Consider the following 26095-nt stretch of genomic DNA (forward strand, 5'->3'; position numbering starts at 1 on the left):
CTCACTTCCCTCCCATCTTCACCTCCTTCTTAAGCCTGACAACCACAAAATCTATTCTCCATTTCTATAGTTTTGTCATTTTAAGAATGTTGTATTTGAGTCACTTCACTGTACGGCAGAGATTGTCACAACAATGTAAATCAACTCTACTTCAATTAAAAAAATTAATTAAAAAAATATTGTACGTGGGCTTCCCTGGTGGCGCAGTGGTTGAGAATCTGCCTGCTAATGCAGGGGACACGGGTTCGAGCCCTGGTCTGGGAGGATCCCGCATGCCGCAGAGCGACTAGGCCCGTGAGCCACAACTACTGAGCCTGCGCGTCTGGAGCCTGTGCTCCGCAACAAGAGAGGCCATGATAGTGAGAGGCCCGTGCACCGCGATGAAGAGTGGCCCCCGTTTGCCACAACTAGAGAAAGCCCTCGCACAGAAACGAAGACCCAACACAGCAAAAATAAATTAATTAATTAATAAAACTCCTACCCCCAACATCTTCTTTAAAAAAAAAAAAAATGTACAAATAGAATCATACAGTATATAACCTTTTGTGATTGGCTTTTTTTTTTTTTTAAGTCAGCATAATCCTCTAGAGAATCATCCAGGTCATTGTGTGTGTGTATCTATATATAATTTGTTCCTTTTCCTTAGTCAGTAGTTTTCATGGTATGGATGTACCACAGTGTGTTTAACTATCCCCGTTGAAGGCCATCTTGGTTGTTTCCAGAATTTGGCTGTTACTAACAAAGCTACTATAAACGTTTGTGTGCAAGTTTTTATCTAACCATAAATCTTCATTTCTCCAGGTTAAATACTCCCAAGAGTATGACTGCTGAATTGTATGGTTGTTGCATATTTAGTTTTGTAATAAATGGCCTAACTGTTTTCCCTAGTGGGTGTATCACTTTACATTCTCATATACACAGTGTATGATGAATGATCCAATTTCTCAACACCATAGTCAGCACTTGGTGTTTTCACTTTGAAGAGTGGAGAGGGGATGGGGGCGTTCTGATAGGTAGGTAGTGACATCTTATCATGATTTTGATTTGCATTTCCCTAATGGCTGATGATGCTGAACATCTTTCACATATTTGCCATCTATATATCCCCTTCAGTGGGATGTCTTTTTATGTCATTTTCCCATTTTCTGATTGGATTGCTTTTTACTCTTGAGTTTTGAGAGTTCTTTATATATTCTAGATCCTTGTCCTTCATTGAATATGTGGTTTACAAATATTTTCTCCCACTCTGTAGCTTGTTTTTTTCATCCTTTTAACAGGTCTTTTGTAGAGCAAAAATTTTTCATTTCAATGAAGCCCAATTTATCAATTTTTCCTTTTACAGGTCATGCTTTTGATGTCAAGCTGAAGAACTCTTTTTGTCTAGCCCTGTATCGTGAAGGCTCTCTCCTAGTTCTTTTTTCCTAAAAAGTGTTAGAGTTTTCTATATTACGTTTAAGTCCATGAACCATTTTAAGTTGATTTTTGTATTAGTTATGTCAGATAATTTTAACATCTCTATCACCTCAGTGTTGACATCTCTTGTCTTTTTTCATTCAATTTTATATCTTGATTTTGGGTATGATGAGTGATTTTCAATTGAAATCTGGACATTTTTGTATTATAAGACTCTGGATCTTATTTACACCTGTTTCAGGTGGCCTTATGTCACGTGACTTGGCAGGGTAAGGGGTTGGGTGCCAATTCATTATGGCCAGATAGAGGTAGAAGTCCAGGTTCCTCGCATTGTCTTCACTGACACAGACCAGTTGTCATGAAAGTCCCTGCTCCCTATCTTGCTGTCCGCTCTGGAGAGAGATGTTGGGTGCCTCATCACAGCCTTGTGAGGATGGAAGTCCTGGCTCCCCATTTGGCTTTTGCAGGTGTGAGAAAGGCCAAAGTGTTTTGTAGAATTCAGCTGCAGTAGAGCAATGACTGCTAAAAGTTTTTTCTTCTTAAACTGCCCATTTCCTGATCCTTTGGCCCAAGAGAATAGGCTTTTGGGGGGAATTTTCTTTGCAGTAGTTGGTGTTTCAAGACGGCCAGCTTCTTCGGCTCCAGGGGTGGGATATATGAGGCAAAAAGAAAACCCAGAGAACTCAGCACTATGTCCTTCCTTGGGTCCAGAGTCTCTAGCCAGTCTTTTCTTTCCACCTTCCAGAGTTGTATTCTGTTTGTTTTATATATAATGGAGGGGTTTTAGTTGTACTTGGCAGGAGGAATTGGGAAAAACATATATACTCCACCTTCCCAAAAGCAGAAGAAAGACTCCTTCATTTTGGTTTTGATGGTAACATTTCAACTGCTTCCTGGCAATACAGCTCGAACACAATTCTAAAATTATAATGGCAGAGCAAACAAAATCATAGGAAATGCTCCATGTGGTCAAAGACTGCCCGAGGTGAAAAGCTAGAACACTTTTTCAAACTGCTTTGTATCCATAGGCAGGGTTGAAACTACCAAATTTCTCTGGGACATGCATGGCCTGTAGGGCTTCACAGTGTAATAATCAGTGCAAATTAAGAGACTTGAGAAGGCAATGCATGAAGCTCGTGGATGGATTTGGGCAGGCAGTTTGATCGTCCGGTGTGCTACAATTTTAGGAAAATCACATAAAGTGAAACCTTCCCCCACGTAGCTCTGTTGTGCCCCTTGCTGTGTGAAAAACCAAGCTCACTCTAGGTATGTGGGATGAAGTTTGCGAGAAAACATGCACTTAAATTGTTTGGCACCTTAGTTTTATGCTTTAAGGCTCTTTTTTTTTTTTGAGTCCTCAGGCAGACCTGGTTTGAATCCTACTCTTCCCTTTGATTAACTACGCATGCTCTTGGGCAAGTTACCTAGTATCTTTAGCCTCTGTTTCTTTGCCTTTAAAATAGAGAAAATAATTTTACTTATCTCAAAGTTAGTGTGAGGGTTTCATCAAATCTGTAAAAGTGTTTAAACAATATCAGTACATTTTAGCCGTTAGTAATTGTGGTAGCAACAGTGGTCCGTAATATTATTATTATTATTACAGAAGTAATACCTGTGTTGTTGTTGTTATTGTTACCGAATTAACCAAAATCAATTACATACTCACAAGTATAGAAAAGAAAGGTGGCTTTAATCAGAATGCCGGCAATCTGGGGAGATGGTGGACTCAGCATCCCTCAAAAACCACCTCTGAAGATTCTGCTCAGCCATGAAAGGGTTTAAAGGGAAACAGGGTAGTAATCTCAGTTCATCACTGAGATGCGGGTCAGAGTCATTGCCATCCCCAATGTGTGCAGGCTTGTCAACTCCCTTGTGATCTTCCTCTGAATGTTATCTTGTTCATACAGTGTGGTCACACATTCTGTTCAGGAGATTACTGAAGGGAAAGCTAGGGAAGAGATCTGGTCATCTGTTAATTACTTATTCTTCATTTCTACTTCTTTGATGTACGGAAAGAACTGACAAGTTAGGCAAGGTATTGTGTGATTAAAAGATTTGAAATGTGTGCTTGGGCTGGAGATGAGTAGAGCATGGAGGTCCCTGGTTTAAAAGTTAGTTACAATATAGCTTTGCTAAAGTGACAAGAAAAGGGGCTTCCTGCTCTTATAGCAAACAGGGCAGTTTCCTGTAAAGAGCGCTTGCATTATAATGAATTCTATGGTGAGAAATATGTTCTGGTCATTGACAAGGTCATTTCTCTGGGCACTGAAGACCTGTCTAATTTCTTCATCATTTTCTCTTATTTAGAGAACAGGCTTTCTGAATAGGGAGTCTTTACATGGCAGTCCTACCCTGAGCACCCTTCAGTCTTTACAGAAAAGGTGCCCACAATAAGCAGACATAATGTAGGTAAAAGTCGGTCCCACAGTGTGTCGTGGTGAAGTGTTTCAGCTCTCTGTGAGTACCACGGCTGTCACCCTGCCTCCCAGTAACACCAACAGGATGACCGGCTTCCACTCTTGTCATAATTCCAGATAATAGTAGCCTTATTTTTACTATCTAAAAGGATTGTACTTTTTGTTCTTCTACCAACTGCTCTTTTAGGTTTAAAATACTCTCTCTAGCTGGAAAAAAAAAAAAAAAGGCAGCACCATTGTAATCGGTTCCTTTCAAACATCTAATTGTATGTGGAAGCAGATTTTATAAAGGGGCATACATGGCTGTTTGTTCACACCCTCAAACTAATTGGACTCCACAGTTCCTTACAAGTGATAAATGCTTCTTTTCTTTGCCCATAATTCTGTTCAGCACCATTTATAGTGCGGGTGACTCAGTTCAGCAGGAGCCACGTCTAAGATATACTCTGCATTTATTGAAAGTTTTTGCGCACCATGGGCTGTGGTTGGGGGAAGGAGAAGAAGGCAGGAGAATTCTGTGAGATGTTTCTGGGGAAAATTGTGGGTATGTATAATAGAAGGTTTCTTGAAGACTGTTGTAGCCGTCTAATAATCTTCTTCACAGTTATTGGTGGAAATGCCCAGTGTGCTCAATCTAGTTGTAAAATGGATGTAAGCCACTATAGCATAGAGTTCTTTCTGATGGTGATTTGTACATTAAAAAGTTCCAGCACTAAAATGAAGTGAATCTTGGCCAACAGCGGTTTTTTATTTATTCTTTTTAATAAATTGTGAGTCTAGGGTTTTCATGTAGACACTTAAAAATCTCTTAGAAACAAAGTTACATTACGGGTAAAAAATATTGGACGTCTAGGCCTCTTAACAGGGTTAAATGTGCTTGGAGTTCCTAAATTGATGACGTGAATAAATAAAATGACATTGTACAGTAAATATTGGGATTGACAACATGTCTTAATTGTGCCAAGATTAGATATCAGGATGACAAGTTGTTTGCATTAGGCGTAAACCAGATGTGACAGATATAAATAGGATATGGATTCAAAGAGGTATTCTCCTAGGTATGGTGACTGTAAAGATTTAATGAAAGTCTATTCACTTTTGAATAATTTTTATTATTGCTTAAATTATTAAAAATAATGTCATTTAAGATATTTCACTATTCACAGAATGTATGTTGAAATAAATAAGAATATTGATCTAGTAGCTGCATTGGAGACAGTGTAGATAGGATGTAGAAAAACTAAGAGATGAAACATTGAATGCATTTCTACCAACTAGATTTACATTTTCATGTCAAGACATAAGACAGGCTAAAAGGTACAGACATTGGTTATCAACAGACAGATTCTTATATACCTATCTGTATTTGAAATATAACCCCCAAGCTCAGTTATATTTCCTCAATAAAATAAATCAGTCTGAGCAGCAGGAAGAAGAGCCAGAGATACCTAGGTTAACACCCCAGCTTCACCATTTTCTGACTGTGGAACGTGGGATAAATATGTTATTAACTTTAACAGATCTCACTGTAACGTTAAGTTAATAGTGTCCACCCAACAAGGCTCTAGTGAGGGATAAACTTGATAATATAATCAAAATACAGCAACTTACACATAGTTCCATAAATGATAATATTGTCATAATGTCTTATTTTTTTAAAGTTTAGAGATATAATTGACATGCAAAAAATTGCATGTGTTTAAAGTCTACAGTTTGATAAAATTTTGACATAATATACATACCTGTGAACCTTCATCACCATCCAGATAATGAACATGTCTATTACTCTTGCAAGTTTCTTTGTGCTTGTTTGTATTCCCTCCCTCTTGCCCCTCTTCATTACCTCATCCCCAGGCAACCACTGACCTACTTTCTGTTACCATAGATAAGTTTGCATTTTCTAGATTTTTATATGAATGGAATCATACAGTATGTGGTTATTGTTGTTGGTTTTTTGGGGGAATGGTGAAGGAGGAGGGCATTTTGACTTCTTCAATATAATTATTTGAGTTTCATCAGTGTTACTCTGTTTATCAGTAGTTCATTTCTTTTTAATGCTGAATAGTATTTTATTATATGGATATGCTATAATTTGTTTATTCATTCACCTGTTCGTGAGCGTTTGGATTGTTTCTGGTTTGGGCTTTCTGTTCTATTTATCTATTTTTCTGTTTGGACATCAGTAACACAGTATCCTGATTACCTTAGTGTTATAGTTTAGTCTCGAAGTCAGGTAGTCTAAGACCTTTAAGTTTGTTCTTTTTCATAGTTGTTTTCACTATTCCAGGTCCTTTGCACTTCCATATGAATTTTAAAATCAGCTTGTCACTTTCTGCCCCCCAAAATACCTGCTATGATATGGAGTGGGATTGCATTGAATTTATATATCAATTTGGAGTGAGTTAACATCTTAACAATATTGAATTGCAGTCTATGAACATAGTATATCTCTCTATTTATTTAGGTCATCTTTAATTGCTCTCATCAAGGTTTTGTAGTGTTCAGCAGATCTTACATATATTCTGTCATATATATCACTAAGTAGTTCATATTTTAATGGTATTATAAATTATATTATTTTAAATTTCAATTTCTAATTGTTCATTTTCATTATGCAGAAAATTGATTTTTGTACACTGAACTTGTATTCTTAAACATTGATTAACTCACTTAAGTAGTTCTAGTAGCTCATTGTAGATTCTGTAGCATTTTCTTTGTACACAAATATGTTGTCTGTGAATAAAGACAGCTTTTTTTTTTTTTTTTTTTTTTTTTTAACATCTTTATTGGGGTATAATTACTTTACAATGGTGTGTTAGTTTCTCCTTTATAACAAAGTGAATCAGTTATACATATACATATGTTCCCATATCTCTTCCCTCTTGCGTCTCCCTCCCTCCCACCCTCCCTATCCCACCCCTCCAGGCGGTCACAAAGCACCGAGCCAATATCCCTGTGCCATGCGGCTGCTTCCCACTAGCTATCTACCTTACTACGTTTGTTAGTGTGTATATGTCCATGACTCTCTCTCGCTCCGTCACAGCTCACCCTTCCCCCTCCCCATTTTTTTAAAATTCCTTTCCAATCTGTATTTCTTTATTTCTTGTTCTTGCTTTATTGCACTTACTAGAACCTTCACTATAATGTTGAGTAGAAGTGGTGAACTGTTTAAGTCTTGGGATGTCTGAAAAGTCTTTATTTTGTCTTTGTTTTTGAAAGAATTTTACTGGGTAACAAATTCTTGGTTGATAGTTGTTTTCTTTCAGTACTCTAAAGATGTTGCTCCACTGTTTTCTAGCTTGTATTGTTTCCAGTGAGAAATCTCTCATATTTATCTTTAGTTTGTATTGTTTCCAGTGAGAAATCTCTCATCCTTATCTTTCTTCCTCTGGATATAATGTGTCTTTTTTTTCCTCTCACTGGTGTTAAGATTTTCTCTTTATCACTGGCTATCAGCAATTTTACTATGTTGTGCTTTGATGTAATTTTTTTCATGCTTTGTATGCTTAGGGTTTGTTGAAATTCTTTGATATATAGGTTTATGCTTTTCAAAGAATCTGAAATTTTTTCCCCTTATTTCTTCAACTACTTTTTCTGACCCCTTCTCTTTGAGGTCTGCAATTACGTATATATTTTGCTACTTGAAGTTGTCCTAGAGTTCACTGTGCTTTTTTCTTCTCTTTTAGTTTTTTTTTTTTCCTCTGTTTCATTTTGGAGGATATCTATTATGCTGTCTTCTTCTATATTGTCTGTTGACTGAAAAAAAATGCACAACCTAAAAGTTGAGAATTATGTTTTATTTAGTGGACTTACTGAGGAGTATAGCCCCAGATGGCAGCCTCTCAGATAGTTCTGAGGGACTGTCCCAAAGAGGTAAGGGAGGAACCAGGATATATAGGAGTTTTTACTGAAAAAAAAAAAAAAATGTAGTCGAACATCGAAAGATTATTGCTAATCACAAAAAACAGACATCTCAAGTAAATGATTTTAGTGCTTTTCTATGTATGAGAAGATTCAAGAGTCTGGGCTTATTGAAATTATTCCTTTGATATCCATCTTAACTATCTAGGACCAGTATCCTGTTTTCTCCATCCTGAATTCCCCTCAGGGTGCACCATCAGGGGTGGCTGTAGTAGATGATGACTCAACAGCCTTTGTTTACTGAAACGGCAGGTGACGTTCTTTGTCCACAGTCTAATCTGACATTAGTCCCATTCAGTGAATTTTCATCTCATACATGACAATCTTCATCTCTAGAAGTTTAATTTGGTTCCTTTTGAAATCTTACATGCCTCTAATTAACATGTTCAGTCTTTCCTCAAGCTTCCTGAATATATAGAATACAGTACTAAAAACTATTTTAATGTCCTTGACTGCTAATTCTATTATGTGTGTCATTTCTGGTCTGTTTCTATTGATTGATTATTTTCTCTTCTCATTTGTTTCATCATTTTTTTTCCTATTTCTGTGTAAGCCTAGTAATTTTTTATTGAACGCCAGACATTGTAAATTTTACCTTGTTGGGAGGTGAATTTTTTTTTAATTCCAAAAACTATCTTTGACCTTTGCTGTGGGATGAGGATGGCAGTTTCTTGGGGACGTTAGATTGTTCCAGGTCTTGCTTTTGAACTTTTTTAGGTAGGATCAGAGCAGCATTTATTCTAGGAGTAATTTTTCCCCACTACTGAGGAAAAGAGTACTTTTAGTACTCTAACTGATGCCCTGATGCCCTATTAGTAGTGAGGATTTTTCAGTCTGACTGGTGAGAATAAACACTATTCTCAGTCATATATGAGCACCAGTCATGTATGAGCTCCCAGTCCTTTCAAGTAGTTTCTTCCTAGCCTTGGGTTATTTCTTCATACACATACACTAAAATATTCATGATTGTGCCCTTAAATTTTCTATTTCTTGTGTTAAGTATTAAGGATTCCTTTGTGCATTAACAAAGTAATATGTTGAGCTTAGAGGGTATTTCTGCTAGCCCATACTGGTTAGTTCTTAAATATTTGCCCTAAAAAATATGTAGGGATAATTACTTGTCATATCTGTGTGTTGCAGATGATTATCCACATGCAAGGAGCCAGCTTGCATCTCTGGTTACCCTGACATGGCCATTAAGTAGCATCCTCAGGCCTCCCGTGGCCTTGGTGGGGATACGTTTGACTGTCCTGACTTAGCTGCCTCTCTTGGTAAATCCGATTACTCAGGGCTTTTAGTCTCAGATTTTACATGTGAGCCTGTAATCTTTTTCCATGTAAACTCAAAGAAACCAATTCCCAATTAAACTGAATTTCTCTAAATGCACAGTCAATTACCACTGATTACTTCTCCTGTTGTGCTTGTATTGTTTTAAATGTAACTAAAAGTAGATAAATTCTTTGCTGAGCAAAAAAGTTTGCATTGAAAACATATATTTTAAGTTAGAAATGCATCAGGAAATACAAGTGATAGCAATTTTATAAGTCTTCAAATCTATGGATGCTATGTATATTTTTTCTTTTTCATTATTAATTTTTAAGATTTGGACTTTGTAGGAGTCAATCACGTAGCACCCAAGCACAAAAGAATCACAGTTAACTTAAACTGTTCTTAGACTTGTGATTGCCAAGGGGGAGGGGAGATGGGGGAGGGGTGGGTTGGGAGTTTGGGGTTAGCAGATGCAAACTAGTTTATACAGGATGGATAAACAAGGTCCTACCATATAGCACTATATTCAATATCCTATGATAAACCATAATGGAAAAGAATAAGAAAAAGTGTGTATATATATGTTCTGTATTACAGACTCATTTTACTGTACAGCAGAAATTAACACAACATTGTAAATCAGCTAGACTTTAATAAAATAAATTTAAAAAAATAACTAAACTGTTCTTAAAAGGAGATTGAAACAAACATTATGCAATGTATGGCTTTTTTGACACCCAACAAGTCAGCAGATGAACACTGATGAGCTGGAGAAGGTCATGTGAGTTCAAAAATGGAGCATGAAGGTACAGGAAGAGCTTTGGAGTAGAAAACCGCAGGAATAACTGCAGCTCTGCCAGTTTCTAGCTGTGTGACTTTGGGCAAGTCTTTTAGCCCACCAAACCTACATTTTACTTTCTTTAAATTAGCATTCCCTGTGTTGTACAGCAGAAATTAACACAATATTGTAAATCAGCTATACTTCAATAAAAAGAAAAATTAATATTATACCCCCTACCTTATAACACTGATATGAGGCTCAAACAGTATAATGAGTGAAGACATAGTAAATGCTTAATAAATGGTCAGGAGCCTCAGTACATTATCTTCTTTAAGTGTGTGGAGTTACTTCCCTACTGAAAAGCTTCCACCCAAGTTAAAAAAAAATCCACTCTAAATTTTATTTTTTCATTATTTATTTATTTATTTATTTTTGGCTGCGTTGGGTCTTTGTTGCTGCGTGCGGACTTTCTCTAGTAGTGGTGAGCGGAGGCTACTCTTCATTGTGTTGCGCGGGCTTCTCATTGCAGTGGCTTCTCTTGTTGCAGAGCATGGGCTCTAGGCGCACGGGCTCAGTACTTTTGGCATGCGGGCTTCAGTAGTTGTGGCACATGGGCTCAGTAGTTGTGGCTTGCAGGCTCAGTTGCGGCACAGTAGTTGTGGCACACGGGCTTAGTTGCTCCACGGCATGTGGGCTCTTCCTGGACCAGGGATTGAACCCGTGTCCCCTGCATTGGCAGGTGGATTCTTAACCACTGTGCCACCAGGGAAGTCCCCACTCTAAATTTTAAAATGCATGTGTACCAAGTAAATGGTAATCATTACAGGGAGAAATTTTACTGTAATATTATGGTTAATTTAGATTAAGACAACATCATAGGGTAAATTTGGATCATAGTGGGTTTTCTTTTCAAGTGTTCTATTTGAGATCAGTTGAAGGTAAGTTACTGATGTTTTTTTATGTACTTAGTAAAAAACATGCTTCCTTTTTTTTCTCTCAGGGGGAGTTTGTTGCTTGTCTCCTGTCCCTGTTACGGCAAATGACAGATAGACATTATCAACAGCTTCTTGATAGTTTCAATACGAAAGAGGAACTAAGGGTAAGTGGCATTTTTTAAAGTGTCTAATATATCTTTTTAGTTTCTCTTGTTCTTATTCATCATGGTTCAGATGGGTTTTTGACAATTGCTTTACCTGATTCCATTCAATTCTGTTTTTTATCAGATTTATGCACAGATTTGCTCTTCTGTCTTGATTCTTTAAAATTTCTGTACTCAAGCCAAGCAATTAATTCTTACTTTGGACAAGCATATAGGATTTGAAATGCCTGCCATCAAAGTCCAGTAACCTAGAAACAGAATAACAGAACTAATGAGACAAAAGCAAATAGACTGAGTCTAGTTAAGTGGACTTAGAAATATTGCCTTAATAGCAGATAAGGGAGTATGTATTACAATATTAGCTGATTTCATCCCTCTAAAAACACAGTGAGAAGTTCTGGCTACAACATTCTGACTAGGGAGGCAGAGCTGTATTTGCCATTCTCTGTGGGCTTTGGTCTAATCAATATGCTGTGCTACTCTGACAGTGACATTAAATGGAAGATATTGATGCTGGGTTTGTAAAAATCCAATCCTTGCTAAGATTTAGGTGACTTTAACACTTCCTTCATGGTGTTCACTAAAACCTTAGAAACTGATTGTCCTCAGTCACAGGAATGACCTATCTTCTGTCCGTATTTACTTTTATTTCTCTTCCATCGCTTCAGTTTCTAGACAGCTTCATACATAAACCATCAAAATGGAAGGGTCACTTAAGTGCTGTTGAAACCATACTCTTTCTCGGATGGGACTTGAACCCAGCCAAAACTCAGATTGAGACTCGAACCCACGGTCTGGGACTTGAACCCAAGTCACCCGCAGATTGGGACTTAAACGCACCGTCTCTGACCTAGGAGGGGACTTGAACCCACTGTCTTTTTTCTTTTTAACAACTTTATTGGAGTATAATTGCTTTACAATGGTGTGTTAGTTTCTGCTGTGTAACAAAGTGAATCACTTATACATATACATACATCCCCATATCTCCTCCTCTTCCATCTCCCTCCCACCCTCCCTATCCCACCCCTCTAGGTGGTCACAAAGCACCCAGCTGATCTCCCTGTGCTATGCGGCTGCTTCCCACTAGCTATCTATTTTACATTTGAACCCACTGTCTTTTAATTGAAACTACTCACCTGGTATCAGGACCTACTGAAGCTCAGGTTCTTTTGTCTCAGAAGAGAAAGAAGTCAGCATGAGGCAAAGCTATAGGCAAAGAGTGAGTTTATTAGCATAGGATGCTTGTGAGAGATAGAAGCTGGCCAGCAAGGGAGCATGGCCCCAAGAACAAAGAGGGCTACACTTTTATAATCAAAGAAAAAGTGGGGAGGGGAGAAGACGACCTTCTTCCTCATTTTTGGGTAGATGTCAAGGCTTACATCATTAGTTCCTCCTTTGACCCCCTATGGTCTAACCGGTACTGTCATGGCGCTATTTAAATCATATGTGTATTAGCAAAAGGGTATTAACATATACTTAAATATGGTAGTTCATCTCAGATTTTGGTATAATGTCCCCCTTCACCTGGTTTCTTTCCCCTTTCACCTATATTCCTGTCTTGGCTACATGCAGATTGCTAGTCTTCAAGGACCATTAATTCCCTGACTTCGTGTAACATGATTCAGATCCCATACCTACTCTCTTGTGTTTTAACTATCAGGACTTGTGGCTTGAGTGTGCCTGGCCCTTGAATGCACCTGCTCTTCCTAAAAGGTAGTATAGATTGTTGCTAGGTTACTGGATTATTTTGTTGAGTGGTCATTAGCTTACAACAGTCTCCCAGACTTCTTTAAAATTCCCTTCCCTAGTGGGATTGCTAAACAAACTATTTAATTATCCTACTCTATCCCTATCACTTGGGGATGGAGAATTATAAGACAGTGGTTATAGGCACCTATAGGTTATAGGTGTAACGTTTGCATGATTACAAGCCTTCATAGTGCCTTAGAGGAAGATTTCTAGATTTTTTTCAATATAGATAACGCATAGGGATCACTTATCTTTGACTTTTAACTGTTGTATCATCTCAGGAGAATCTTTCAGTTACCTTGGATCAGTTGACAAGCTGAGTCATATGAAACAAAGAATAGGTTTGGGCAGATGTAATCTGACAGTTGATTAGCATGTGCCCAAGCCTGAAAATATCATGTTTTTCGTGCTTATATTTAATCTTGAGTTTAGAATTAAAAATGGATAAAGATCTTAGAACTTACCCACTTACATACAGAAACCCATATGGTTAAAAAGGAAAATAATCGTGCAGTTATTAATTTTCATCACAAGTTGAATATTTAACGCAGCTGAGGAACCATTAGGTTTTACTCAAGAAGTCTACGACTTCGTATTTCAAAATTTCACATAGGAAAAATTACGTATTTTCACAGGTCCTGGGAATGAGAAAAAAATAGTAGAAAAGCATAAGTTGAAAAACATGATTTGTTTAATCTAGCTATTGAGTTTTATGCTTTAATAGTCATATTAACAATAATAAAGCAAATGAAAGTAATGAATAAAGTGTTTTATGTGGCTTTCCCTCATTTCAGTCAGCCACACACCTTTTCAAGGGACACATGTTTCCCACTTCAAAGTAGCCGGGCCTAAAAAAAAATAAGAAAAAAACCTGGGCCTTCAGGCCAAGGAAATTTTTTTAACAATATTAATTACTCTATCTGTCCTTCAGATTGAGCAATTCCGATGTACCAAGTGCTACCAGCATTATTATGTAACCAGAAACAAAAAGGCCAGTTCCTATAGGGGGAAGAGTCAAACTGGTAATGGGCGGTAACATAGGCAAACGAGAGTGGTGAAGACACAGAGTAAGCACACAGTGCTTTGGAGCATCTAGGGATTGCTGCCAGCCCCAACTCAAGGCTAGAGGAAAACTCCCCAAGGGAGGTCTCAGCTGAGAGCTGGGTGGGCGTGTGCTGTCCATCTTTGGCTGAGACATTCAGATCTCTCAACTAAAACATCACCTGAATATCCTTAACTGACAGACCACAGTTGCCATTCCACCTTTATAACGGTTATTAGAATCTGGAATATTTTTGTTTATTTGTTTATCTGTATCCCCAACTCCTAGCTACTAGGTTATAAACTTCTTGATGTCTGAAACGACGGCTGGTTCACTGCTGTATCCTCAGATCGCAGAACTTGCCTAGCATGCTGTAGGCATTCAGGCAACATTTGTAGATTGATAGACCGACTGTACAGTGTGAGGAAGAGAGATGTAAGACATAAGGCTCTGTGAATGTGCATAGACTTTATTTTGAGGACATTGGAAAACTATGGAGGGTTTTAAGAAGGGACAGACACGATCACATTTGTGTTAAGAAAGACCTATCTGGTTGCACTATTGAATTATCGAATGTTTGGTGAACTTGAGCATTTTCAATGCATTGGTGAGGGTAGAAGCCAAGATGTCATGGACTGAGGAATTTTAAAAAAAAAAAAGAAAAAGATATAGTGGATGTAGACAGTGTTTCAAGAAGAGGAGTATAAGGTATCTACTGAAGGAGAACTCGGGATGTCAGAGGAATATTTATCATGGAGGAGACTTAAACATATTTAAATAAAAATGATCAGAGCTGGTGGAGAGGGAGACACTGAAGATAAAAGAGGTCCTAACTCACAGGGGGAGGTCTCTAAGAAAGCAGCAGGAGGGACCTAATTAGCCTTGACTGGGAGGAAGGACTGACTGGGAGGAAGGACACCTTCCCCAGTGTAAGAATGGAAGGGGGATAACTGGAGTGAAGGCAGACTGGAGGGCATTTATTTTACTAAAGGCTAATTAGTCAGCTGGTTTTAATCTGTATTTTAAAAGTTCAGATACCACCTTTTAACAAGTAAAGTTTTCCTGTTCTCAATTTTCTTGAAAGTCAAGTATCCATATTTATGGTACTGAAATCTATGTTACAAGATTTTCTGAAGATGATAGCACTGATCTCTAGTCCCTTGTCTGAAGTCCTTCTACCAAATGTATTGCAGAAATCAGAATTTTTGAGATTTCAGAAAGATAATATGGCACATATACTGTATAGTATCATATAGCACCTCCAGTAGAATTGGGGGTAGCAACTACAGCTGACCCTTGAACTATGTGTAGTTGAAAATCCACATATAGCCTAGCGTCAGCCCTCTGTACACGTGGTTCCTCTCTATCCATGTTTCCTCCACATCCATGGCTCTGCATCCACGGATTCAACCAACTGCAGATCGTGTAGTACTGTAGTATTTACTATTGAAAAAAATATTTGTATAAGTGAACCTGCACAGTCCAAACCCATGTTGTTCAAGGGTCAACTGTATAATCAAACATCTCAGTATTTCTGCAGCTAAATAAAATATTCGCTCTAGGTGGGATAAATAAAGACTATGAGTAGTTTGGGTAAGGTTTTGCTGCCAAATGTATTATAAAACCAAAAATCTTAGAGGACTGTGGGGTTTGGGTATTGTGGTAAAGGAACTGACGACCTCAAACAGCAAACATTTATATAGAACTTAGTACATGTAAGGCACTGTTCTAAGAGGCTGATTAATATTAACTCATTTAATCCTGAAAAGAACCCCATGAGGTAAGCACTATTATTATTATTTTATTATGTCAGTTGCTTGACTCAGTAAACATTTGTTGAGCACCTTGGCTAGATGTTGGGAATATCAAGACTAATAAACCGATCTCTGTTAATGCCTTAATGTTATCGGGGCATCTAAATCATAAGTTGTAAATGAGTGTGATATGTATAAGCAACAAGAGTGATAATGGCTAACAGTTACGTAGTACCTCCCCAGCCCCACTCCCTCAGCCATGAAGCAGATGCAGCGCTAAACTCTTTTCTTGCAGCATCTCATTTCACTACCCCTTGCGATGAAGATTGATACTATCATCATTCCCAAGTAATTGCGAGGGCTAGGAATTCTATTAACGTCTCAGTTCTTTGCTCAGGCAGCTAAACTCAGCTTTTGCCTACACTTCAATAAACTTCCCTAAACGAAAATCTTTGCTATCAAATTGTATAACATTTCCTTTGTCAGCTCTTTAAAAGTAATGAGGTAGTTCTAGTCATGAAGTGAGGACGTCTAAAAAGGCTAAATTGGCAGAGGGAGAGTTTGGGATTTGGGGGGGCAGATTTTTTTGTATCTACATTTAGGTTAGAAATTGAGTAAATAAGGGAATGATCAGTAAGGAAAGGTACAACTTAATAGAGTGATATTAATGAAAAATGATAACTGTTATTGGGATTAGACACTAAAAATCCCACATAACCCTATTGGTTTAAAGTAATAAAGCGTATGTCCTCTTTTCCTCCACACACATGATTCTGTTCCCCAGAGATAGTTGCTGTTAACACATAGGGGTGTATCCTCATAGACTATTTTCTATGCTGTATCCTCACGCGCATTTTTTAATGGAATCATACTGGTTGCACGTCTTTTCACACAGTAATATACCATGGACGTTATATAGCCCAGTACATTATTCATTCTTCTGAATCTCATTATATGATGATCCATAATTATTTCCCTTTTAGTGGGCATTCAGGATGTTTCTGATTTTTGCCATTAGAAAGGATACTGTGGTGTACATCTTGATACATATATCTCTATGGATTTGTGCCCTTATTGCTGTAGCATGAATTTCTGGAAGTAGAACTGTTGGATCATGGGATATATACATTTTAATCTTAATTGATGCTGACAAATTATATATTGAGATTTTCAAATGAATCTTTTTTTGGTTGTTCTTTATGCCTAGCATCACTGCTTTTTTTCTCTTCTTATCAATTCAAAGAGAGATTTGGCCTAGCGTTTCCCCATGGGTCTCTAAGTCAAAATGAAGGTTGAAAGTGTGTAATTCTCAAGTATCTGCTAAGCCTAGTGCAGTTTTAAACTTCATTCTTGCTTGGAGAACCTGGGTGTCTCCAGGGTTACTGTTGGAGTGGCTTCCAGCATTGTGAACAGTAGGCCATTTCTTCTCCTTGGTCCTCAAGTACTTGTGAGTCACAGCGTCGCCTGAAGTGTGTAGGAGCGCGGACCTGAGCGCTGGTCCTCTGCATTGTTTCCTTCCTTCTCTAGAACATGCCATTATTTTAGAAATGAACAAAAGCAAAAACTAAGCAGTGATTAGGGTTTTTTTTTCCTTCTTCTGTAGTCAGTAATGTTTTATTCTACACCTACCTTCTACTGGGGCCATATCCCTGGCATTTTATGCATATAGAGAGCAGTAAGACTCCTGTTTTTTGTTGATTGTGACTTTTCATATAGAACTGTGGTGATCTTGCTCTAAGCCTGACAGTGTACATGTTCTGGAAGTTATGTACAACATTATTATTACCTTTCATTGTCTCCCTTATACTGGCCCACTAGCTTTCAACAATCATATCTGATCAAGTCTCAGGCCAACTTTAAAACTCTGAGGACTTTACATTAACTGCAGGACAAAGTCCAGTCTTTTCGTCAAGTCTTCCTTAACTTCAGTCTACCTTCCATCCTCGTTGTCCTCCATCCCTTTCCAAATACCTTTCATTCCAGTCACTTAAGATTACTACGATTACGTGTATATTCCTAACAAACCATATAGATAATTTTTAATTCCTCTGGGTCTTTTTTTTTTTTTTTTTTTGTCTACCTGAAATGCCTATTCCACCACACCTCACGTCCATTGCCTAATTTGTACCCCGTTAATCCCTTCCCTGATTTCAGCTCCTGCAGTAAAATCCGGCCCAGGTATCACTTTTTTTAAATGAAGCCTTCATAGACTGCAGTCCCCCTCTGTGACAGCATGTGCAACAATACATGTTATTATTTGTTGTTTCCTTGTATTCTTGATGACTGTGGGCTCTCTGAGAGTAGGGGCTCTGTCTTTGTGTCCTAAGCACAGAGCCTGGAACATTAAATCTTTGTTGAATGAATCAACCCTCATAATAAATGTCTTTCTGCTTCAGAAGCCATCTTTTTCCATACAGTTATTTCAACTTATAGTCTTTATTTTATTACAGAAAAATAGTTCTATAGTTCTTGAGGATTGAGGACCATTTGAGAGTTATTTTTGCATGATGTACTTAAATAGTCAATTTTAAGGATATTAGTTTCAATGTGATAACGATTATTAACACTCTTTAATTGAATTCAGACCTTGCATCAAGGGTGTTACACATTTGAAATATTTGGCAAAATTTTAAAATAAGATTGACTATAGTCTAAATCATAAGTAAAGGAAATGTGTATCTAGAAGGCTCTGTCCCATTCATTGCTCTTGACATAAGGAGACAGTGTCGCAGGCTGTCTACGTACCTCATGATGCTTTTTTCCCAAATCCCTTAACTCAAGTTTCATGATCTCAAAAGGCCTCCTTCTGTGCCTCCCCAGTTCTGTTTCATACACCTGATTTCTGTCTGTGCTATTCTGGTACTATAGTACATGTAAACACAAAACAATGTGTTATATATTGTAGTCAGAAAATCTTTGTAAAACCAGAATTTGATCCTCTTACATGTCTGCATAAAGCCCCTCAGTGTCTCCACATCGCCCTCAGGATAAATTTCCAAACTGCTTACCAGGGAAAAGGTATGAGATTTATTTACCTTGTATTTATTTATTTAGCTTTGATTTGTCCCTATTTATCATTATCTTTCTATTTATCCATCTTTTTAAAAAATTTTTTTTTAAATTTTTGGCCGTGCCACAAGGCATGTGGGATCTTAGTTCCCCACCCAGGTATTGAACCCCCTCCCCCTGCATTGGAATGCGTGAGTCTTAACCACTGGACGGCCAGGGAAGTCCCTATCCATCTTTTATTTATCCCTACTTACCTACCAGCCCCATTTCTTGCCACTCCCCTTTGCAGCCTGGGCAACCTCTGTCTTGAGTCTGAGGCTTGGAGGTGCCCTTCCCTCTGTGTGGAATACCTGGCCCTCAGATGTATCCTGGTTTGTACCACGTGCATAAATAGATTAGCATTTGTCTCTCCCACAAAACTCTGAGCTCCAGGAAGGCAAAGGTCACATTCAACTAACTTAACTCTGGTGTGGCATGTTGCAGGCATTCCATAAATATTATTGCATGAATAAATGAAAGAGTATATTTTACCCCACTAGGTGTCCCCAGCATCTTACACAGCGCCCGGCACATATTAAAGGACCCGATATTTATAAATGAATAAGTGTTAATGATAATGTAACATCATAACAACTGCTCCGGCTTTCTTTTCTATTTGAATGTGAGACTTTTTATTGTTTTTGAAGGTTTTCATATGAACGTTCTTACTTGAACCTTTTACACTGCAGAAAAAGTGTTTTTGTAAAATAACACCTCCCTGTTTGTCTTTTTTTATTTTGAACCCTTATTTGAATAATTACCGGAATACAGTTAAGTAACCATGTTGTGCTATTTGAAGTAAACAAACAGAAAAGAAACTGCTCCCAGGCGGCCAATTTTGAAATGATGGCATATGAAACACTTATTTCTGTGTGCTGTCCAAACAGGAGTATTATCACACCAGTATTCTTTTTCTAGATTATAAAAAAATCTGTTATTCAGTTATCGTTATGTGTGCAAAATAATTTCACATATCTATGCAGAAGTTCTTGTTTAGTGAAATAATCAGAGCTGAAAAGTACTCAGAACAGACAAGGAAATACCATTGTATTGGGGGAGGGAAGGGAGGGGATGCTGAATCTAGCGTTCAGGTCTTAGTGCTTTAAAACATTGGAACTGAGTTTGAAATGTAACCTGTCGCATGGCAGCTGACAAGAAATACTTGCTGAACTAAATTACATGTAAGTACCACAGTGGAGGGTGTTTGTGTTACCATCTGCTAAAACGTTAGCCTACAGTTGAGAAATAAGAAACATGTTTGCATACTGTATGAATAGATACGTGATCATATTAATTATTTTTAATCTTCTCCTCAGAGCTCAGTTCCAGAGAGGTTAAATAAATTAACAAGGTCACTGAGCCAGTTAATGACCGAGGCAGGATTACAATCTAGATTTCCTGATTCTCAGTATAATGTTCTTTTATTTTCATTGTATGGTTTCTACAAATGAATGTCCTTGGTTCTGTAAAGGTAGATAAAGCTTGGAAACCTACTTGAGACACTGAAAAGTTTTCTTCAGGGAAATAAAGGTTGATGTCAATACATAAGCATTGGCACAAGGTCCCATGCTGGCACGCCTTTTATTATATTTTGTGAGATAAGTGGGAATAAAAAAATGAGACGGTACAGAAACAGGTTGTCTGTCTCCGCTCCTATACCTGGAATAACGTCACCTTTGTCCCCTGCACTACGAAAAAATGATCCAAGTTGCTAGCCCAGAAGATAGATATCTTGCTTCCTGCCGCCAATTTTTCAGCCAATTTTTTTCTCAGTGCAATGGACATCACACTCTCCTATTTCCCCCCGCAAAGGGTGCTGCCTCCAATTTCCAATTCCGTTAAAAGATTGGAGGAGAAAAGATGAAACATCAGTATTTTAGAATTTATTTAAACTATTCCTAAGTACTTGTAGACTGTGAAAAAACAAGCAACTCACCACCTTCATGATTTTTTCTTTAATATCTATCTAAGCAAATGCAACAAGACAGGAAACTAAAGTGAGCTGTAACACTTTGAAAGGTAAATGCAAACATCATTTTTCTCAGGGATTATATGTGTTCATGTCTGGGAAACTCAAAAGAGTCAACCAGAAAACCATTTGGAATAAGTTTTAGAAATGCATTAAAAAGGGCTTCTCACAGTTTTAGTGAGCTAATGACCTCCTATCCCAAGGGAGGGCTAGAATGGGAGGTGTTTCCCAAAATTATCTGACCCCGTAGTAGAATACATTTGGGAAACTGGTGATTCTGACAACACAGGGAGGATCTGTCTGGCCATTTAAAGAAAGATGACCTATTGGGCATGTTTGCACATGGCACGTACTACACATCAACGTATGTGTGCTGAAGCCAAAGAAGCTAAAATAAATTCTTGTCAAAATATTTATGGGTTTGATCAAAGCTGTTAGAATATGTAAACACACACACACAGCTCCCACCTGTTTCTTAGTTTTCTAGTTTCTATCTTTCTGTCTTCTGATGGTATGAGTGACAATCGTAATCTTATGTTCAAGCAGCTTACGTGCTTAACATAATGTATTGTTGGGTTTGATAAATAAAACTCATGTGTTTGGGGTGTTTTTCTAAGCAAAACCATACTGTTGCCTTCAATCAGATTGTTAAATATATTTTCCTAGCAGTACTTAAGTTACAAAAAAATTTTTTAAGTTTTCTAGTTAATAAATCTAAATGATAGCTAGATTGAGCCAATCTCTTTTGGAGTAGGGCAAGCTCCATTTTATTCATTACCTACGGTGTGTTATCTTCTTGATTCCTTGTTAAATATAATGTGCTCCAGCACTTTGAACCTATCTCTTGTAACGTTTTAAGAAATATTTCCATGCCTGACAATAGCTTCTTGTCAAGAGTGTTTCCAGGTGATCTGTTTAAAGATAACATCTCCGTAAATACCACTCCCCCTGGTATGGCATCTCTGTGAAGAATACCTTGACACTCTCTTAGCTTCTAAGGACTTGTCACTGGGCTCAGCTTAGCGCACATCCATTATTTCTATTTATTCTGCATAGGACCCTCAGATTCTATAAAACTGCATGCATCCCATTAATACTGCATCTTCAGAATGCCCTCTAAGAAATATGGGATTTTTGCTTAAGATGCTTTTTAATGAACATAAAATCATCTTAAGCAAAACATTTCTCAATTTTGACACCCACTTAAAGGAAAGCAAAATCGAACCAGGACCATTTACAGTTCTCTTGAGTTGAAAAGTTCTGAAGTTTAGGACACTGTAATAGAAGAAAGAAAATACATTTCCCTGCTAATCTTCTGTTAACTAGTTTTCCATTTTATTTCTAAAACCTACATTTTTGGAGCTTGTGAAGAAAAACCAAAAGTCATTTCCACTGTGCATGAGAAAGAGAAGGAAAAAGGAACATTTGGGAAGGGTAGCAAACCAGCTGGGTGCTAAGAATGGGAAGGGTAATGATTCCCTCTCCTGGGTAAACTATTGAAATAGGGCTCCCTTCTCTGTAATTGCTTTGGAAATGGTAACAACAGCACTGTGTGTGTGTGTGTGTGTGTGTGTGTGTGTGTGTGTGTGTGTGTGTGTGTTGACAGTTATAATAACTCAGTAAAATTGTCTCTTTCCTCCTTATCCAAGGATTTCCTGCTGCAGATATTTACTGTGTTCCGAATATTGATACGCCCAGAGATGTTCCCAAAGGACTGGACTGTCATGCGCTTGGTGGCTAACAAGTAAGACATTTACATTGATAATAACTGCAGCTCATTGCATGGGGGAGAGGAGACTGCAAAACAGTCTTTTCACTTTGGTCTCAAGTTTGAAACCTCCAAATCCTGGAGTTCTTTTTCTTTGCCTCTGAATTAATTTCTCACTCATTTTTTGGTTTTTTGCTTGTTTATTTTTTGTTTTTTTTTAATGATTACTATTTGTTTTAAATAGGTAATATATTAACATAGTTCAAAATCAAACAATATAACAGAGTATGCCTTGAGAAGTCCCCCTCCCATTACCTTATTTATCACCTACCCCCAGCCTGAAGTAACCACTTTTATTAGTTTCTAACATGTCCTTCCATTGTTCCTTTATGCAGAGCCTAGCAGGTAGCACAATAGATAAACTCCCTTGCACATCTCTCTTTCACTTAAATCCTGGCAGTCTTTCCGAATCAACACATAGAAAGTTCCTCATTCACTTATGGTTTCTTTTTCTTTTGTAGCTGTATAATATTCTATTAACTAGACGTACCATAGTTTATTTAACCAGCCCTGTTGCTGGACACTTGAGTCGTTTCTGATCTTTCTTAATTCATTTTAACTCAGCAGAATCCATTAAGCATCTCCCATGTACTGAGCACTGGGAATAAGATATGACCCTTGAGTGGGACACATGAAGATTGAAGATCCTGTTATACACCTGAGAAATGTGACCAGCAGAAGGCTGAAATAGTGCTCTGAAGGAAGTTCAGAACTAGATACAGACATATGGGAAGTTATTGATGTAAAAGTGAATCTCTGAGAGTTGATTAGATTAGCTTGTATTAAGTATATCGGGGGGCGGGGGAGGTAGAATGATCTGAGGTCAATACTTGGATGAATAGGAGTCAGGAAAGGAGAGTAGGGGATGGTCAGAATGGCAGGAGCTGTTCCTGGAGGGCACAGTGTCATGGATTTATCTGCTGTCACCCTTCTTGCCTCTAGTATCTCAGGATACAAAATGAAGATGAAGTTGTTTTAGGAAAGTGGCCTGATCTCCACACTTGTAGTTTACCCTATTTCATAAGCATTCTTTCCTTCAAGCCCACATATGCCTGCCTCTCCTTCTTCCTTTTCTCCCATCCCCAGCACTCCCATGCTTAGGGTGAAGGTTAGATTCTCCAGGTATCTATTCATAGGCCAAGGATGCTGTATGTCCTCCCCAGATGCCCAGATATGATGGTGGTAACAGCCTCAGGAAAATAGGGTTTGATTTTGATTAGATATGCCTAATATGGCTTCTGCTGCAGTATACATTTATAAACGGGGAGGTGTTAAAATGCTGTGTTAAAAACTTGGTGAAGTAACAAACAGTATAATATGGCATATTATATTTTACATAAGTACAGAAACAGCTTTTCCATTTTGAAGACTAATTGAGACTCCTGAAATAGCTCTCTTTAGAGTTTAGCATATTTAGTTTGATATCTGTGAGTAGAATCAAATATCTCTTCATCTGGATGTCCAGATGCTACAGATTTAAGTGGGAGCCGTTGGTCATGTATCTGCCCTTATTACCAAAGAGCAAGTATTCCGGGTACCTGGCAAGGGCTATGGAGTGGTCCAGGGAGCCACATGGGAAGGGGTCCAGGCTGCTGACATCATCATCATACAGCATCATCATTTGGCCATTCTGCCTGCCCTGTGTGCAGAGGGATATTTTGAGTTGAATTAGAATTTTCAGTGGGGGACTTCCCTGGTGGTGCAGTGGTTAAGAATCCGCCTGCCAATGCAGGGGACAAGGGTTCGAGCCCTGTTCCGGGAAGATCCCACATGCTGCGGAGCAACTAAGCCTGTGCTCCACAACTACCGAGCCTGCTCTCTAGAGCCCGCAAGCCACAACTGCTGAGCCTGTGCTCTAGAGCCCGTGAGCCACAACTACTGAAGCCCACACACCTAGAGCCCGTGCTCCACAACAACAGAAGCCACCGCAATGAGAAGCCCGCGCACCGCAATGAAGAGTACCCCCCCTCGCTGCAACTAGAGAAAGCCCACGTGCAGCAACAAAGACCCAGCATAGCCAATAAGTTAATTAATTAATTAAATTGAAAGAAAACCAGCAGCTGTTATTAAAAAAAAAAAAGAATTCTCAGTGGCAGAAATTCAAACTGAAAGTAAATTTAACATTTTGTTCCTTTTGTACAAAGGCGGTGCTTGAGCTTCTGAAAACCATGGCAACCATGTGGCTTTTGATATGAGATGCCATCACGCTCTGCCCCACCTAAAAATCTCTACTCCATTTAGGAAGACTTTATTGTCACATGAGTGGGTAGAAGACTTGGAAGTCTAGATTCTGTTTTTAAGTAAACATATGATGTTCAAGAGTTTCATCTATAATGTTAACCAAATAGGAACATGATTTTGTTAGAGATGAGCTCTGTGTAATGCATTTAAACAGAAGATTAGTCCCATAGCAAACCCAAGAAAAAAGGCCATAAGCGTTTGCTGAATGCAATAACATCATTCCATTGCCACCCAAGTCAGTGCCGATAGGAATCTGGCACTACGTTTCCACTGGCGATGACGGGCTGTGGCAGATCCAACCTGATTCACAGACCAGGACCCCAGGGCCTGGTAAAGCACCTGCCAAGTTGGAACAGACCACCTGCTCTTTGCTGTTCAGTTTCCCTCTCCTCTCCTCATTTAACTGCCATTTCCCATTCAAATTATGAAAGCCTGTGGGATCTTTCTTGTGCTCTAAATGCAGTGTAGTTCAGAGATGAGCCTTTGGCTGTTTGTGCCTTATCTGCAAAAAATATTAACCTCAGTAATATTGGTAGAAAAATAAATTTCTGAAAGATGTTAAAGATATTTTAAATATGTTAAAGAGCACACACCAGAAGGAAAAAGTTTTTACTTTGTTAAACTGTATAGAAGCAAGTTGCAGAAGCTAGATCTAGGTCCCTGAAGTTGACCACCTTTTCTTCCATGATACGAACTTTCTTAGACAAATATTTGATAAGGGCCCCTCAAAGAGGCATTTCAACCTGAACTCCCACTTTTACTACCCACTTGTTTGCTTAATACGTGTCAAATTTATAGTAACTGGCCGAGAAGTCATCATTGCCCTACACTTGAACTCAACTGAATAGCTCATCCTGCAAAATATGTTATGTTATGTGCTGGTCCTTTCTTCCTGTGTTTTCAAGTCAGTTAAATGCCCTTAACTTTCTTCCATCAACTGTGCTGTCCCAAATCCTGTAGCTTCTCTGCTTTATGTGAAGTCCTGCCGAAAGCTGTGACTACAGACACCTGGCGATTAGTATGGTCTTTTGTTTATTTCTACCTGAATGTCTCACATTGTGTAAGGTAGTAAGTGCGTCCAGGCTAAATTTCACAAGGATAAGAAACTTGACTTCTGCCTGCTTGCAAAGCTCTATTGTGCCTGTCCACTGTAATTTCTTGGTAGGATGAGGACAACTGCTCAATCTGAGAAAGAGAACATAAGGGAGATGAAAATTAAGTACCAAAAATACAGGACACTTTGAGACAAGCTTCTCTCCACCCCCTTCCATACACATTGCAAAATACAGTACAAAAATAAAGTTACAGCTTTATACATATTTTCAAGGAGATAAATCTTGTAACAGACTTACTTACAGAGAAGAGTAAAAACTCCCTGGCCCTGCAGCTGAAATTTCAGGCCCTTATTTTGTTTATCTTGTGTGCATTTGGCTTCAAACATATACTTTTTTGTGTGTGTTTTTTTCCCACCAAACACTGAATTGTTTAGCTGATTACTGCCTTCACCAGTTTAGCGTTCAAATGAGATCTGTGTAGCAAATAAGTGATTTATTGAATCAAAGATTTTTAGGGAAGGTCATCCATTCATTCATTGACCTATTCATTCAGTACATATTTTCCAGTG

At 38.2% G+C, this 26095-nt stretch overlaps 1 protein-coding gene across 1 annotated transcript in view; it reads left to right on the plus strand.

Moving 5' to 3' along the window:
• The window catches only part of DOCK4 (dedicator of cytokinesis 4), a gene marked incomplete at its 5' end in the record, with an annotated part of 331569 nt that overhangs the window by 227356 nt on the left and 78118 nt on the right, over positions 1-26095 (plus strand). The window contains 2 exons of the mRNA XM_082661517.1: positions 10802-10900; positions 22112-22206. Coding sequence (XP_082517643.1) covers positions 10802-10900; positions 22112-22206 — 194 coding nt within the window. The remainder of the gene's footprint in view (positions 1-10801; positions 10901-22111; positions 22207-26095) is intronic.

This window comes from Grampus griseus, assembly GCF_964374135.1.
Source record: "Grampus griseus genome assembly, chromosome: 9".
Lineage (NCBI taxonomy): Eukaryota > Metazoa > Chordata > Mammalia > Artiodactyla > Delphinidae > Grampus > Grampus griseus.